Raw genomic sequence first — 15,463 nt, 5'->3', positions numbered from 1 at the left:
GCGTAGCATCCCAGTCAAAGTTCTGCAGCCAGAGCTTCTGCATGAACATCTTGGCTCTCACGATAATCGGTGCCAAGAAACCCAGTGGGTCAAACAAGCGAGCAATTTCAGATAAAATTGTGCGTTTAGTTGTTGGTGATGCTTCTGGAAGCGAATATCCGAACTGGAATTTATCCTGTGTTGAATTCCAGGTTAGCCCGAGCACTTTTACTGTAGTATCCCCAAGCTCTCTTGGTGTATCTTCTTGGGTTTCACTTGGAGCGACTTGAGAAAGTAATTCAGTTGAATTACTTGCCCACTTGGCAAGCGGAAAACATCCTGTGGCGCACATATTTTTTGTGTCGAGAGCAACTTGGATTGCCTCAGCGAGTTCATCTGCACCTCCATAGATGTCGTCAACGTAGCGTGTATTAGTTAGCGGTTCGACAGCCTTCGGAAATTTTTTCCCTTCGTCTTCAGCGAGTTGTAAGAGTGCTCTTCCAGCGAGATATGGAGCCGATGTTGTTCCATAAGTAACAGTAGCGAGTGCAAATACTATTGGGATGTCATCTTCGTCAAACCAGAGTATGCACTGTAGATGATGATCTTCCTTGTCAACTGCAATCTGACGAAACATTTTTGTAACGTCAGTAGCGAATAAATAGCGATGGCACCGAATGCGAATAAGTACATCACTGATGTCAACTTGGATCTTTGGGCCAACATGAAGTATCTCGTTGACAGATACGCCAGATGTAGTTTTCCAGGACCCATTGAATACCACTCTGAGCTTGGTGGTAGTGCTCTGCTCTTTCAGAACCCCATGATGAGGCAACAGGTAGCTGTTCGGTGGTAATTCCTTTAATTTCAGACGTTTCATGTGCCCCAAGTCTTCATACTCCTTCAGGAAGTCGAAGTACAACTTCTTGTAGACTGGATCAGCTTCCAGTCGTTTGCGAAGACGTAGTAAAGCGTATTGTGCAGCTCTGAGCGAATCACCCAGTTGACTTGGCGAAGATTTAAGCGGCAAGCGAACGACATATCGACCATCAGACTGTCTGTAGTGTGTATTGACAAAGTGTTGTTCACACTCTTCTTCTTCTTCAGTATAGCGTGTAGCGAATTCTGTCTGTGGCTCTTCTTGGTACCAAAACTTGGTTAACAAGTCTTGTAGTTGATCATCAACAGCGACATGATGACCATGAGCGGTCAATTTTGATGTAGCGGTGTCCACAGATCCATATATGATCCAACCAAGTGATGTTGACTGAGCGATTGGGTCATTTTCACTTCCTTTTCGTATTTTAGCGTTGATTATATGTGCAGCTGGTGCTGCACCCAGAATGATGTCAATAGGTCTTGATGTCAAGAAGTCTGGATCAGCGAGTTGTAGCCCAGTTATATGCGGCCATTTCTTCTTCTTAGTTAGCGTAAATGACGGTAAGTTTACCGTCAATAGAGCAAGCACATGAGCTTGGATGGTAATAGAAGCGTTGTTGTGTAGCGAATGCAGCGTCATCTTGCATGACCCAAGCGAATGCCCAGCTGACACATTACCAATTCCACGTAATGGTACAGCTGCTTTACTGAGTTGAATATCCAGCTTCTTGATTAGCGAATGCGTCACAAAGGATAACTCCGATCCTTGATCAATAAGTACACGGGCTGTACATGTACTTCCTGTTAGCGAATTCAACTTAACAATAGCGGTAGCGAGTAAAACATTGAGCGAATGAGCTGAAAGCAGACTAAGTTAGCGAATTCAAAACAAAAGTTACCAAAATTGGAACTATTTGTTACCTGGGTCAGCTACAGGAGCGTCCTGTGCTGGTTTAGCGGCAGCACCATCGTCAAGATGAGTCGACGTGTGATGTGGCTGATCACAATGGCGGCACTTCTGCTTAGTCCTGCAGTCAGCGTAGCGATGGCGTCCCAAACAGTTAAAGCATAAGCGGTAATGCTGAACAATCGTCCTTCGGTTCAGTGGCGACGCCTTCTGGTAGCTGGGGCAAAATAGAACGAAGTGCTTCTCCCTGCAGATTGGGCACATGCCCGGTTCACTCGTACGCTCCTTGGGAGTGAAAGCGACGTAGCTAGCGGAACCGGTGGATGTAGATGGCGTTGATCTAGCAGGAGTAGCGGATTTACTGCTCCCAAACTTAACTTGTTTGGTTGTAGCGGCTGACTTAGCGTAAGACTTTGGTGATAGTGGTCTCTCACTGGTACTCTTAACTTGCGTTGAGGTTATTTTAGCGCCAATCTCTGAGTTTTCCCACGCACGAACCTTGGCCTTGAGCATATCGTGCAGCTGTTGGTAAGTGGGAAACTCATTGGATAACCCAAGCGAAGCCATCCATTCCACCCTCAGATCTGAAGGCAAGCAGCGAACAGTCAAACGAATTAAAAAGGGGTCCAACTCACCAATTGGAATTCCCAATGCAGCGATAGCGTCCAGCGATTTTTTGTTAGCGAGTAACAGTGCGTCCAAATCAGCAGCAGAGTGTGAAGTTAGCGGTTGGCGATCCAGCAAATCATCGATATGCATATCGAGCAATCGACGTGGATTTGTGTAGCGAGTATTCAGCAACTCCCAAGCGGGTTGGAAAGCGTCATCTGTGATCTGGAGATTAGCGAGTAGTGCAGCGGCCTCACCTTTTACCTGCGTCTTCAGGTAATGCATTTTTTGTGACCCGGTTAGCGAATCTTCATTAATAATGAGCGAAGTAAACAGGTCCTTGAACGAGTCCCACTCGTCATAAGAACCCTGGAAGGTTGGTAGTTTAATTTGCGGCAAGTTGGATTTATGCGCGCCTCCAAAGTAAGCGGTCTGATCATGATTAGCGGGCTGGGTTTCATGAGCAGGTTCTGGAGCAGGTCTAGCGGCGCTGAGTCTCACTCTGAGCTCTGTGTATATGAGATTAGCTGTACCGTATGCATTACCTGTGTGGTATTCATTTTCAACGATCTCAGGTACATCGTCGAATAATCTCTCACGAGTTGTGTTGAAGCGATTCCACAAATCATTGAGGATAGCGAGTTCAGCATCAATAGCGGCGGCACCTTGGTTAGCTAGTACAGCGTCAGTTAAGCGAGCAGACATATTGCGCATCGTGTCGATGCGGTTCATTTGAAGAGCGACTTGAGCTTCGGCGGCCATCTTGGTTTGACGTGGCACACAAAATGGACGCGATGACGTGAACCCGACGCTAAGTTTTCGATCTTTTTTTTGATTAAGTGTGCTTTTTACACCGGTGTGTAAAATAGATCACCCCGGGCAGCACTCTAGCAGTGCTCAGCAATGCCCACGGCACTTAGCGATTTTCACGATGCAAACTGGCACTGCACTTTTTCTCACAATTTTTTTTTTTTTAAATAATTTTTAATTGTTTAATTTTCGCCAAATCCGGCTCGAAGGACCAAAATGTGAAATGAGCGAATAAACTAATTGGATCTGGTTTAGGCGAGGTGAATTAAACAATTAAAAATTACACAGATTTTATCAATAAATAAATTATAGATTTATTTACACTTATTTACACTTAAAATTATGAGAACTTATGTTGAAGCGAATGCGACTATAATTAACACGCGATAGCGAATGCAACTCAGATAGTTTGTTCACGTATAAAATTGACACGTGGTCAGTAGCGGTTAACTCAACAATAATTAATTAACAATTAATTATTAGCGACAGAACAGTTTATTTATTCTCAATAAATAGCAGCCTTGATATACTGTCTAAATATTGAGGATAATTCAGCGTAGCGGTTTTAGTTTAGTATCACACAGGAATTAATAAGCGAAGCGGTTCAAGCACGAGGTTGCACGTAGCAAAGACACGTTGTAGAATCTCTGAGCGAAGCGGTTAGACAGACAGTTGTAGAATGAATATTGGTAGCGTCGTTGAGTCGTCGAGACGCTTGGTGTCGACGTGGCAGCCTTGCTGCCTATAACGAATTTTCCCATTGGCTTAAAAGCGCGCCAACAGGAAGCGAATTTTGTGATTGGTCAGCTTGTAGCGGGTTCTCAGGACGTCTTGACACGATCCTGAGTTAGAAATAGTATGTGCCGGGCCCAAATAGCGAGTGACCCGGCACTATTCTGACCTTCAGTTAGTAGCGAGCTCGGCTTCTCCCGAACCGAGCGGAAATGCACGAAGCTTGATTTAAATTAATCAAGCTCGTGACTGAACAAATAATAATAATAATAATAATAATAATAATAATAATAATAATAATAATAATAATAATAATAATAATAATAATAATAATAATAATAATAATAATAATAATAATAATAATAATAATAATAATAATAATAATAATAATAATAATAATAATAATAATAATAATAATAATAATAATAATAATAATAATAATAATAATAATAATAATAATAATAATAATAATAATAATAATAATAATAATAATAATAATAATAATAATAATAATAATAATAATAATAATAATAATAATAATAATAATAATAATAATAATAATAATAATAATAATAATAATAATAATAATAATAATAATAATAATAATAATAATAATAATAATAATAATAATAATAATAATAATAATAATAATAATAATAATAATAATAATAATAATAATAATAATAATAATAATAATAATAATAATAATAATAATAATAATAATAATAATAATAATAATAATAATAATAATAATAATAATAATAATAATAATAATAATAATAATAATAATAATAATAATAATAATAATAATAATAATAATAATAATAATAATAATAATAATAATAATAATAATAATAATAATAATAATAATAATAATAATAATAATAATAATAATAATAATAATAATAATAATAATAATAATAATAATAATAATAATAATAATAATAATAATAATAATAATAATAATAATAATAATAATAATAATAATAATAATAATAATAATAATAATAATAATAATAATAATAATAATAATAATAATAATAATAATAATAATAATAATAATAATAATAATAATAATAATAATAATAATAATAATAATAATAATAATAATAATAATAATAATAATAATAATAATAATAATAATAATAATAATAATAATAATAATAATAATAATAATAATAATAATAATAATAATAATAATAATAATAATAATAATAATAATAATAATAATAATAATAATAATAATAATAATAATAATAATAATAATAATAATAATAATAATAATAATAATAATAATAATAATAATAATAATAATAATAATAATAATAATAATAATAATAATAATAATAATAATAATAATAATAATAATAATAATAATAATAATAATAATAATAATAATAATAATAATAATAATAATAATAATAATAATAATAATAATAATAATAATAATAATAATAATAATAATAATAATAATAATAATAATAATAATAATAATAATAATAATAATAATAATAATAATAATAATAATAATAATAATAATAATAATAATAATAATAATAATAATAATAATAATAATAATAATAATAATAATAATAATAATAATAATAATAATAATAATAATAATAATAATAATAATAATAATAATAATAATAATAATAATAATAATAATAATAATAATAATAATAATAATAATAATAATAATAATAATAATAATAATAATAATAATAATAATAATAATAATAATAATAATAATAATAATAATAATAATAATAATAATAATAATAATAATAATAATAATAATAATAATAATAATAATAATAATAATAATAATAATAATAATAATAATAATAATAATAATAATAATAATAATAATAATAATAATAATAATAATAATAATAATAATAATAATAATAATAATAATAATAATAATAATAATAATAATAATAATAATAATAATAATAATAATAATAATAATAATAATAATAATAATAATAATAATAATAATAATAATAATAATAATAATGTGAAATGAGCGAATAAACTAATTGGATCTGGTTTAGGCGAGGTGAATTAATCAATTAAAAATTACACAGATTTTATCAATAAATAAATTATAGATTTATTTACACTTATTTACACTTAAAATTATGAGAACTTATGTTGAAGCGAATGCGACTATAATTAACACGCGATAGCGAATGCAACTCAGATAGTTTGTTCACGTATAAAATTGACACGTGGTCAGTAGCGGTTAACTCAACAATAATTAATTAACAATTAATTATTAGCGACAGAACAGTTTATTTATTCTCAATAAATAGCAGCCTTGATATACTGTCTAAATATTGAGGATAATTCAGCGTAGCGGTTTTAGTTTAGTATCACACAGGAATTAATAAGCGAAGCGGTTCAAGCACGAGGTTGCACGTAGCAAAGACACGTTGTAGAATCTCTGAGCGAAGCGGTTAGACAGACAGTTGTAGAATGAATATTGGTAGCGTCGTTGAGTCGTCGAGACGCTTGGTGTCGACGTGGCAGCCTTGCTGCCTATAACGAATTTTCCCATTGGCTTAAAAGCGCGCCAACAGGAAGCGAATTTTGTGATTGGTCAGCTTGTAGCGGGTTCTCAGGACGTCTTGACACGATCCTGAGTTAGAAATAGTATGTGCCGGGCCCAAATAGCGAGTGACCCGGCACTATTCTGACCTTCAGTTAGTAGCGAGCTCGGCTTCTCCCGAACCGAGCGGAAATGCACGAAGCTTGATTTAAATTAATCAAGCTCGTGACTGAACATTCTCCCCAGCGCTGGCGACTGTGTCGACTGGATTGTCTTCTGGAGAGTGCACTGGTAGTACACACAGCTTAGCGATTGGTCGTACAAGTTCCGTGGTAGCGGTCTTCAGCGTGACTACTCGAGTCAGGCCATCTCTGCCTGGATGTAATGCGAGTACTCGAGCAAGCGGCCATTTTGATGGTGGGAATCTTTCATCAGTCAACAAGACTAATGAACCCACTTTGATGTTGTTTTGCGGAGTATGCCACTTCGAAATAGATTGATGACGTTGCAGGTACTCTGATGACCATCTACTCCAAAATCTCTGGAACATTTGTTGTAATTGTTGCCAGCGTGACAACGTAGCTGAATTATTTTCCAGTAGTGAGGGCCCAGGTACGGCGATTAGTGGTTCACCGATGAGAAAATGTCCAGGAGTTAGAGCGGTTAAATCTGCAGGATCTTCAGATAGCGGAGCGATCGGTCTTGAATTTAACACAGCCTCAATTTGTGTTAAGACTGTAGCGAGTTGGTCGTAAGTCAATAGCGATTCACCAATAGTTCGTATGAGATGGAACTTGATTGACTTTACGGCTGCTTCCCACTTGCCACCAAAGTGGGGAGCACTTGGTGGGTTGAACTTCCAGTCTGTGCCATCTGTAGCGAGTAAATACTGAAGTTCTTTTAGCTGTCTCGATCCTGCTGCGAATTCTTTCTTTAGCGTGGCGTCTGCTCCTACAAAATTTGTACCACAGTCCGAGTATAGGATACTGCAGGCGCCTCTTCGACTAGTGAATCTTCTAAATGCTGCGACGAAAGCGTCAGTAGAGTAATCGGTGACAATTTCAATATGTATAGCGGACGTAGCGAGACATACAAACACAGCGATCCATCCTTTATAGGTTTTGGCACCTCGACCTTGGAAAGTCTTCAGTGTTACTGGCCCAGCGTAGTCTATTCCAGTGTGTAAGAATGCTTTAGATGGTCTTACACGAGCGGATGGCAATTGTCCCATTAATTGTTGTGCGCGAACACCTCTATGTCTCGTGCACACGACGCAGCGAAGAATGTGTGATCTGACTGGAACTCGACCACCTTCTATCCAGACAGATCTCCGTAGATCAGCGAGAGTCAATTGAGTTCCCCCATGGTATGTTCTTCGATGCGAATGATCTATCAATAGCGTACTTAAGCGTGATGACCTTGGTAAAATAGCTGGATTTTTCTGTTCATCATCCAGCAGCGAATTCTTCAAGCGACCGCCAACTCTGAGTACTCCGTTGTAGTCGACGTAGGGAATCAATTTAGCGAGATGATGACTTCGGTGTAGAGAATCACCATCCTTCAATAGTTTCAGCTCTTGCGAATAGTACTGACTTTGAGTATACTTGATCAGCAAAGTCTTAGCGAGTTCCAGGTCAACTGTAGAGAGTGGTGTGTCCAGTGTGGACTGTGGCACTTTTTTAAATTTAGCGATGGCACGAAGACAGATTCCAAGCGTGCGAAGTAAAGGTGACAACTTAGAGAATTTTTCTAGTAGCGTGTATAGCGGGTGTGAATCTGCCTTGAAGATGGTAAAAACCAGACCTGGACGTTCTTCAAGATGTGATACCGTCTGCGTAGGGATATCAAAAGATGGCCAGTTATCTTTTGATTGACTGAGCCACTTTGGTCCCGTCCACCATAGCGAATGCTATTCTAGTTTGGCTGCTGTTAAACCTCTTGAAGCGCAGTCAGCTGGGTTAAGTTTTCCAGGAACAAAATCCCAGTTGACACTTGGTAGCGATTCTTGAATCTTGGTAACTCTGTTGCGAATGTAGACTTTCCATCTAGCTGGGTTGTTTCGTATCCACGTTAAGGATACAGCGGAGTCTGTCCACATGAAAACTGGAACGTTTTCAAGTTTCAAAACCTTCTTGACGTAGAGTATCAGTTGAGCGAGTAAGACAGCGGCATTGAGCTCCATTCTTGGTATAGTTATAGGCTTCAGTGGTGCAACTTGTGTTTTGGCACACACTAGCGAGATATTGGAGCTTCCAGTAGCGTCAGTAACTTTTAGATAAACTACAGCAGCCATAGCGAGTTGTGAAGCGTCAGAGAATCCATGTAATTCAATTGATACACCATTTTTAACATGATTCCAGCGAGGTATCTGAATCTTCGAGATCTGATGTAGTTCATCTCGAAACAAATTCCATTCTTGAAGAAGCGACGGTGATAGCGTAGCATCCCAGTCAAAGTTCTGCAGCCAGAGCTTCTGCATGAACATCTTGGCTCTCACGATAATCGGTGCCAAGAAACCCAGTGGGTCAAACAAGCGAGCAATTTCAGATAAAATTGTGCGTTTAGTTGTTGGTGATGCTTCTGGAAGCGAATATCCGAACTGGAATTTATCCTGTGTTGAATTCCAGGTTAGCCCGAGCACTTTTACTGTAGTATCCCCAAGCTCTCTTGGTGTATCTTCTTGGGTTTCACTTGGAGCGACTTGAGAAAGTAATTCAGTTGAATTACTTGCCCACTTGGCAAGCGGAAAACATCCTGTGGCGCACATATTTTTTGTGTCGAGAGCAACTTGGATTGCCTCAGCGAGTTCATCTGCACCTCCATAGATGTCGTCAACGTAGCGTGTATTAGTTAGCGGTTCGACAGCCTTCGGAAATTTTTTCCCTTCGTCTTCAGCGAGTTGTAAGAGTGCTCTTCCAGCGAGATATGGAGCCGATGTTGTTCCATAAGTAACAGTAGCGAGTGCAAATACTATTGGGATGTCATCTTCGTCAAACCAGAGTATGCACTGTAGATGATGATCTTCCTTGTCAACTGCAATCTGACGAAACATTTTTGTAACGTCAGTAGCGAATAAATAGCGATGGCACCGAATGCGAATAAGTACATCACTGATGTCAACTTGGATCTTTGGGCCCACATGAAGTATCTCGTTGACAGATACGCCAGATGTAGTTTTCCAGGACCCATTGAATACCACTCTGAGCTTGGTGGTAGTGCTCTGCTCTTTCAGAACCCCATGATGAGGCAACAGGTAGCTGTTCGGTGGTAATTCCTTTAATTTCAGACGTTTCATGTGCCCCAAGTCTTCATACTCCTTCAGGAAGTCGAAGTACAACTTCTTGTAGACTGGATCAGCTTCCAGTCGTTTGCGAAGACGTAGTAAAGCGTATTGTGCAGCTCTGAGCGAATCACCCAGTTGACTTGGCGAAGATTTAAGCGGCAAGCGAACGACATATCGACCATCAGACTGTCTGTAGTGTGTATTGACAAAGTGTTGTTCACACTCTTCTTCTTCTTCAGTATAGCGTGTAGCGAATTCTGTCTGTGGCTCTTCTTGGTACCAAAACTTGGTTAACAAGTCTTGTAGTTGATCATCAACAGCGACATGATGACCATGAGCGGTCAATTTTGATGTAGCGGTGTCCACAGATCCATATATGATCCAACCAAGTGATGTTGACTGAGCGATTGGGTCATTTTCACTTCCTTTTCGTATTTTAGCGTTGATTATATGTGCAGCTGGTGCTGCACCCAGAATGATGTCAATAGGTCTTGATGTCAAGAAGTCTGGATCAGCGAGTTGTAGCCCAGTTATATGCGGCCATTTCTTCTTCTTAGTTAGCGTAAATGACGGTAAGTTTACCGTCAATAGAGCAAGCACATGAGCTTGGATGGTAATAGAAGCGTTGTTGTGTAGCGAATGCAGCGTCATCTTGCATGACCCAAGCGAATGCCCAGCTGACACATTACCAATTCCACGTAATGGTACAGCTGCTTTACTGAGTTGAATATCCAGCTTCTTGATTAGCGAATGCGTCACAAAGGATAACTCCGATCCTTGATCAATAAGTACACGGGCTGTACATGTACTTCCTGTTAGCGAATTCAACTTAACAATAGCGGTAGCGAGTAAAACATTGAGCGAATGAGCTGAAAGCAGACTAAGTTAGCGAATTCAAAACAAAAGTTACCAAAATTGGAACTATTTGTTACCTGGGTCAGCTACAGGAGCGTCCTGTGCTGGTTTAGCGGCAGCACCATCGTCAAGATGAGTCGACGTGTGATGTGGCTGATCACAATGGCGGCACTTCTGCTTAGTCCTGCAGTCAGCGTAGCGATGGCGTCCCAAACAGTTAAAGCATAAGCGGTAATGCTGAACAATCGTCCTTCGGTTCAGTGGCGACGCCTTCTGGTAGCTGGGGCAAAATAGAACGAAGTGCTTCTCCCTGCAGATTGGGCACATGCCCGGTTCACTCGTACGCTCCTTGGGAGTGAAAGCGACGTAGCTAGCGGAACCGGTGGATGTAGATGGCGTTGATCTAGCAGGAGTAGCGGATTTACTGCTCCCAAACTTAACTTGTTTGGTTGTAGCGGCTGACTTAGCGTAAGACTTTGGTGATAGTGGTCTCTCACTGGTACTCTTAACTTGCGTTGAGGTTATTTTAGCGCCAATCTCTGAGTTTTCCCACGCACGAACCTTGGCCTTGAGCATATCGTGCAGCTGTTGGTAAGTGGGAAACTCATTGGATAACCCAAGCGAAGCCATCCATTCCACCCTCAGATCTGAAGGCAAGCAGCGAACAGTCAAACGAATTAAAAAGGGGTCCAACTCACCAATTGGAATTCCCAATGCAGCGATAGCGTCCAGCGATTTTTTGTTAGCGAGTAACAGTGCGTCCAAATCAGCAGCAGAGTGTGAAGTTAGCGGTTGGCGATCCAGCAAATCATCGATATGCATATCGAGCAATCGACGTGGATTTGTGTAGCGAGTATTCAGCAACTCCCAAGCGGGTTGGAAAGCGTCATCTGTGATCTGGAGATTAGCGAGTAGTGCAGCGGCCTCACCTTTTACCTGCGTCTTCAGGTAATGCATTTTTTGTGACCCGGTTAGCGAATCTTCATTAATAATGAGCGAAGTAAACAGGTCCTTGAACGAGTCCCACTCGTCATAAGAACCCTGGAAGGTTGGTAGTTTAATTTGCGGCAAGTTGGATTTATGCGCGCCTCCAAAGTAAGCGGTCTGATCATGATTAGCGGGCTGGGTTTCATGAGCAGGTTCTGGAGCAGGTCTAGCGGCGCTGAGTCTCACTCTGAGCTCTGTGTATATGAGATTAGCTGTACCGTATGCATTACCTGTGTGGTATTCATTTTCAACGATCTCAGGTACATCGTCGAATAATCTCTCACGAGTTGTGTTGAAGCGATTCCACAAATCATTGAGGATAGCGAGTTCAGCATCAATAGCGGCGGCACCTTGGTTAGCTAGTACAGCGTCAGTTAAGCGAGCAGACATATTGCGCATCGTGTCGATGCGGTTCATTTGAAGAGCGACTTGAGCTTCGGCGGCCATCTTGGTTTGACGTGGCACACAAAATGGACGCGATGACGTGAACCCGACGCTAAGTTTTCGATCTTTTTTTTGATTAAGTGTGCTTTTTACACCGGTGTGTAAAATAGATCACCCCGGGCAGCACTCTAGCAGTGCTCAGCAATGCCCACGGCACTTAGCGATTTTCACGATGCAAACTGGCACTGCACTTTTTCTCACAATTTTTTTTTTTTTAAATAATTTTTAATTGTTTAATTTTCGCCAAATCCGGCTCGAAGGACCAAAATGTGAAATGAGCGAATAAACTAATTGGATCTGGTTTAGGCGAGGTGAATTAAACAATTAAAAATTACACAGATTTTATCAATAAATAAATTATAGATTTATTTACACTTATTTACACTTAAAATTATGAGAACTTATGTTGAAGCGAATGCGACTATAATTAACACGCGATAGCGAATGCAACTCAGATAGTTTGTTCACGTATAAAATTGACACGTGGTCAGTAGCGGTTAACTCAACAATAATTAATTAACAATTAATTATTAGCGACAGAACAGTTTATTTATTCTCAATAAATAGCAGCCTTGATATACTGTCTAAATATTGAGGATAATTCAGCGTAGCGGTTTTAGTTTAGTATCACACAGGAATTAATAAGCGAAGCGGTTCAAGCACGAGGTTGCACGTAGCAAAGACACGTTGTAGAATCTCTGAGCGAAGCGGTTAGACAGACAGTTGTAGAATGAATATTGGTAGCGTCGTTGAGTCGTCGAGACGCTTGGTGTCGACGTGGCAGCCTTGCTGCCTATAACGAATTTTCCCATTGGCTTAAAAGCGCGCCAACAGGAAGCGAATTTTGTGATTGGTCAGCTTGTAGCGGGTTCTCAGGACGTCTTGACACGATCCTGAGTTAGAAATAGTATGTGCCGGGCCCAAATAGCGAGTGACCCGGCACTATTCTGACCTTCAGTTAGTAGCGAGCTCGGCTTCTCCCGAACCGAGCGGAAATGCACGAAGCTTGATTTAAATTAATCAAGCTCGTGACTGAACAAATAATAATAATAATAATAATAATAATAATAATAATAATAATAATAATAATAATAATAATAATAATAATAATAATAATAATAATAATAATAATAATAATAATAATAATAATAATAATAATAATAATAATAATAATAATAATAATAATAATAATAATAATAATAATAATAATAATAATAATAATAATAATAATAATAATAATAATAATAATAATAATAATAATAATAATAATAATAATAATAATAATAATAATAATAATAATAATAATAATAATAATAATAATAATAATAATAATAATAATAATAATAATAATAATAATAATAATAATAATAATAATAATAATAATAATAATAATAATAATAATAATAATAATAATAATAATAATAATAATAATAATAATAATAATAATAATAATAATAATAATAATAATAATAATAATAATAATAATAATAATAATAATAATAATAATAATAATAATAATAATAATAATAATAATAATAATAATAATAATAATAATAATAATAATAATAATAATAATAATAATAATAATAATAATAATAATAATAATAATAATAATAATAATAATAATAATAATAATAATAATAATAATAATAATAATAATAATAATAATAATAATAATAATAATAATAATAATAATAATAATAATAATAATAATAATAATAATAATAATAATAATAATAATAATAATAATAATAATAATAATAATAATAATAATAATAATAATAATAATAATAATAATAATAATAATAATAATAATAATAATAATAATAATAATAATAATAATAATAATAATAATAATAATAATAATAATAATAATAATAATAATAATAATAATAATAATAATAATAATAATAATAATAATAATAATAATAATAATAATAATAATAATAATAATAATAATAATAATAATAATAATAATAATAATAATAATAATAATAATAATAATAATAATAATAATAATAATAATAATAATAATAATAATAATAATAATAATAATAATAATAATAATAATAATAATAATAATAATAATAATAATAATAATAATAATAATAATAATAATAATAATAATAATAATAATAATAATAATAATAATAATAATAATAATAATAATAATAATAATAATAATAATAATAATAATAATAATAATAATAATAATAATAATAATAATAATAATAATAATAATAATAATAATAATAATAATAATAATAATAATAATAATAATAATAATAATAATAATAATAATAATAATAATAATAATAATAATAATAATAATAATAATAATAATAATAATAATAATAATAATAATAATAATAATAATAATAATAATAATAATAATAATAATAATAATAATAATAATAATAATAATAATAATAATAATAATAATAATAATAATAATAATAATAATAATAATAATAATAATAATAATAATAATAATAATAATAATAATAATAATAATAATAATAATAATAATAATAATAATAATAATAATAATAATAATAATAATAATAATAATAATAATAATAATAATAATAATAATAATAATAATAATAATAATAATAATAATAATAATAATAATAATAATAATAATAATAATAATAATAATAATAATAATAATAATAATAATAATAATAATAATAATAATAATAATAATAATAATAATAATAATAATAATAATAATAATAATAATAATAATAATAATATAACGTTAACCGTAATTAATTTCCGCGACGGAGACGCAGATTAACCGGTAAACCGTATGCGGTCACCCACGTGTGAAAATAAAAATAATAAATAATAATAAATAAATGATTTTAAATGTTTCCTCCAAATTAAAATAAATAATAAGTTATAAACAATAATGAAATTATAAATAATGAACTTTTGGAGTGCCTGAACCAGCTCCTCAGGCTGGGTTAGTGCACGCAGGCGCCAGACCGTTTATCCCAAAACGGACAAAATTTAATTCAGGGGGAAAATCTGCGAGGGGAAATCCGAGCAAGTGACACACGACAAAGCGGACAAACAATTGAGGAAAATAAAATAAAATGAATAAGAAAAAGAAAAATAGTAAATATATAATAAATAGTTATATTACATATAATAAATAAACCAGAAGAATTAAATAAAGCAATAGGGAAAAGATCCAGGAAAATAAATATTGAATTTTCCCCGACAGCTGTTGGTTTCCGTGTTTTAATAATTTAAACAATAGTAGAATAATAATTTTTCACAATATTTAGTTTATGTTAAATCAACCACAATAATAACACTCGGTGGTTATAAAAAAAAAACAAATAATATCACATAAATTCAATCCAAAATAATTATAATATGATTTACTTAACACTGTTAATTTTATTAT

At 33.9% G+C, this 15,463-nt stretch overlaps 1 protein-coding gene across 1 annotated transcript; it reads right to left on the bottom strand.

Annotated features, from left to right (window-relative positions):
- Window positions 1-670: 670 nt before the first annotated feature.
- On the bottom strand, window positions 671-3,136 carry LOC128668908 (uncharacterized; the record flags this gene model as incomplete). The annotated part of the gene is made up of 2 exons (XM_053742714.1): window positions 1,780-3,136; window positions 671-1,716 (listed from the first exon to the last, which is right to left on the bottom strand). Coding segments are annotated over exons 1-2 (2,403 nt in total), but the record flags the coding sequence as incomplete, so codon positions are not given.
- Window positions 3,137-15,463: the final 12,327 nt, after the last annotated feature.

Source organism: Microplitis demolitor, unplaced genomic scaffold (genome assembly GCF_026212275.2).
Source record: "Microplitis demolitor isolate Queensland-Clemson2020A unplaced genomic scaffold, iyMicDemo2.1a ctg00000143.1, whole genome shotgun sequence".
NCBI lineage: Eukaryota > Metazoa > Arthropoda > Insecta > Hymenoptera > Braconidae > Microplitis > Microplitis demolitor.
The sequence above is the reverse complement of the archived record's forward strand: the minus strand, read 5'-3'. Positions and strand labels throughout refer to the sequence as shown.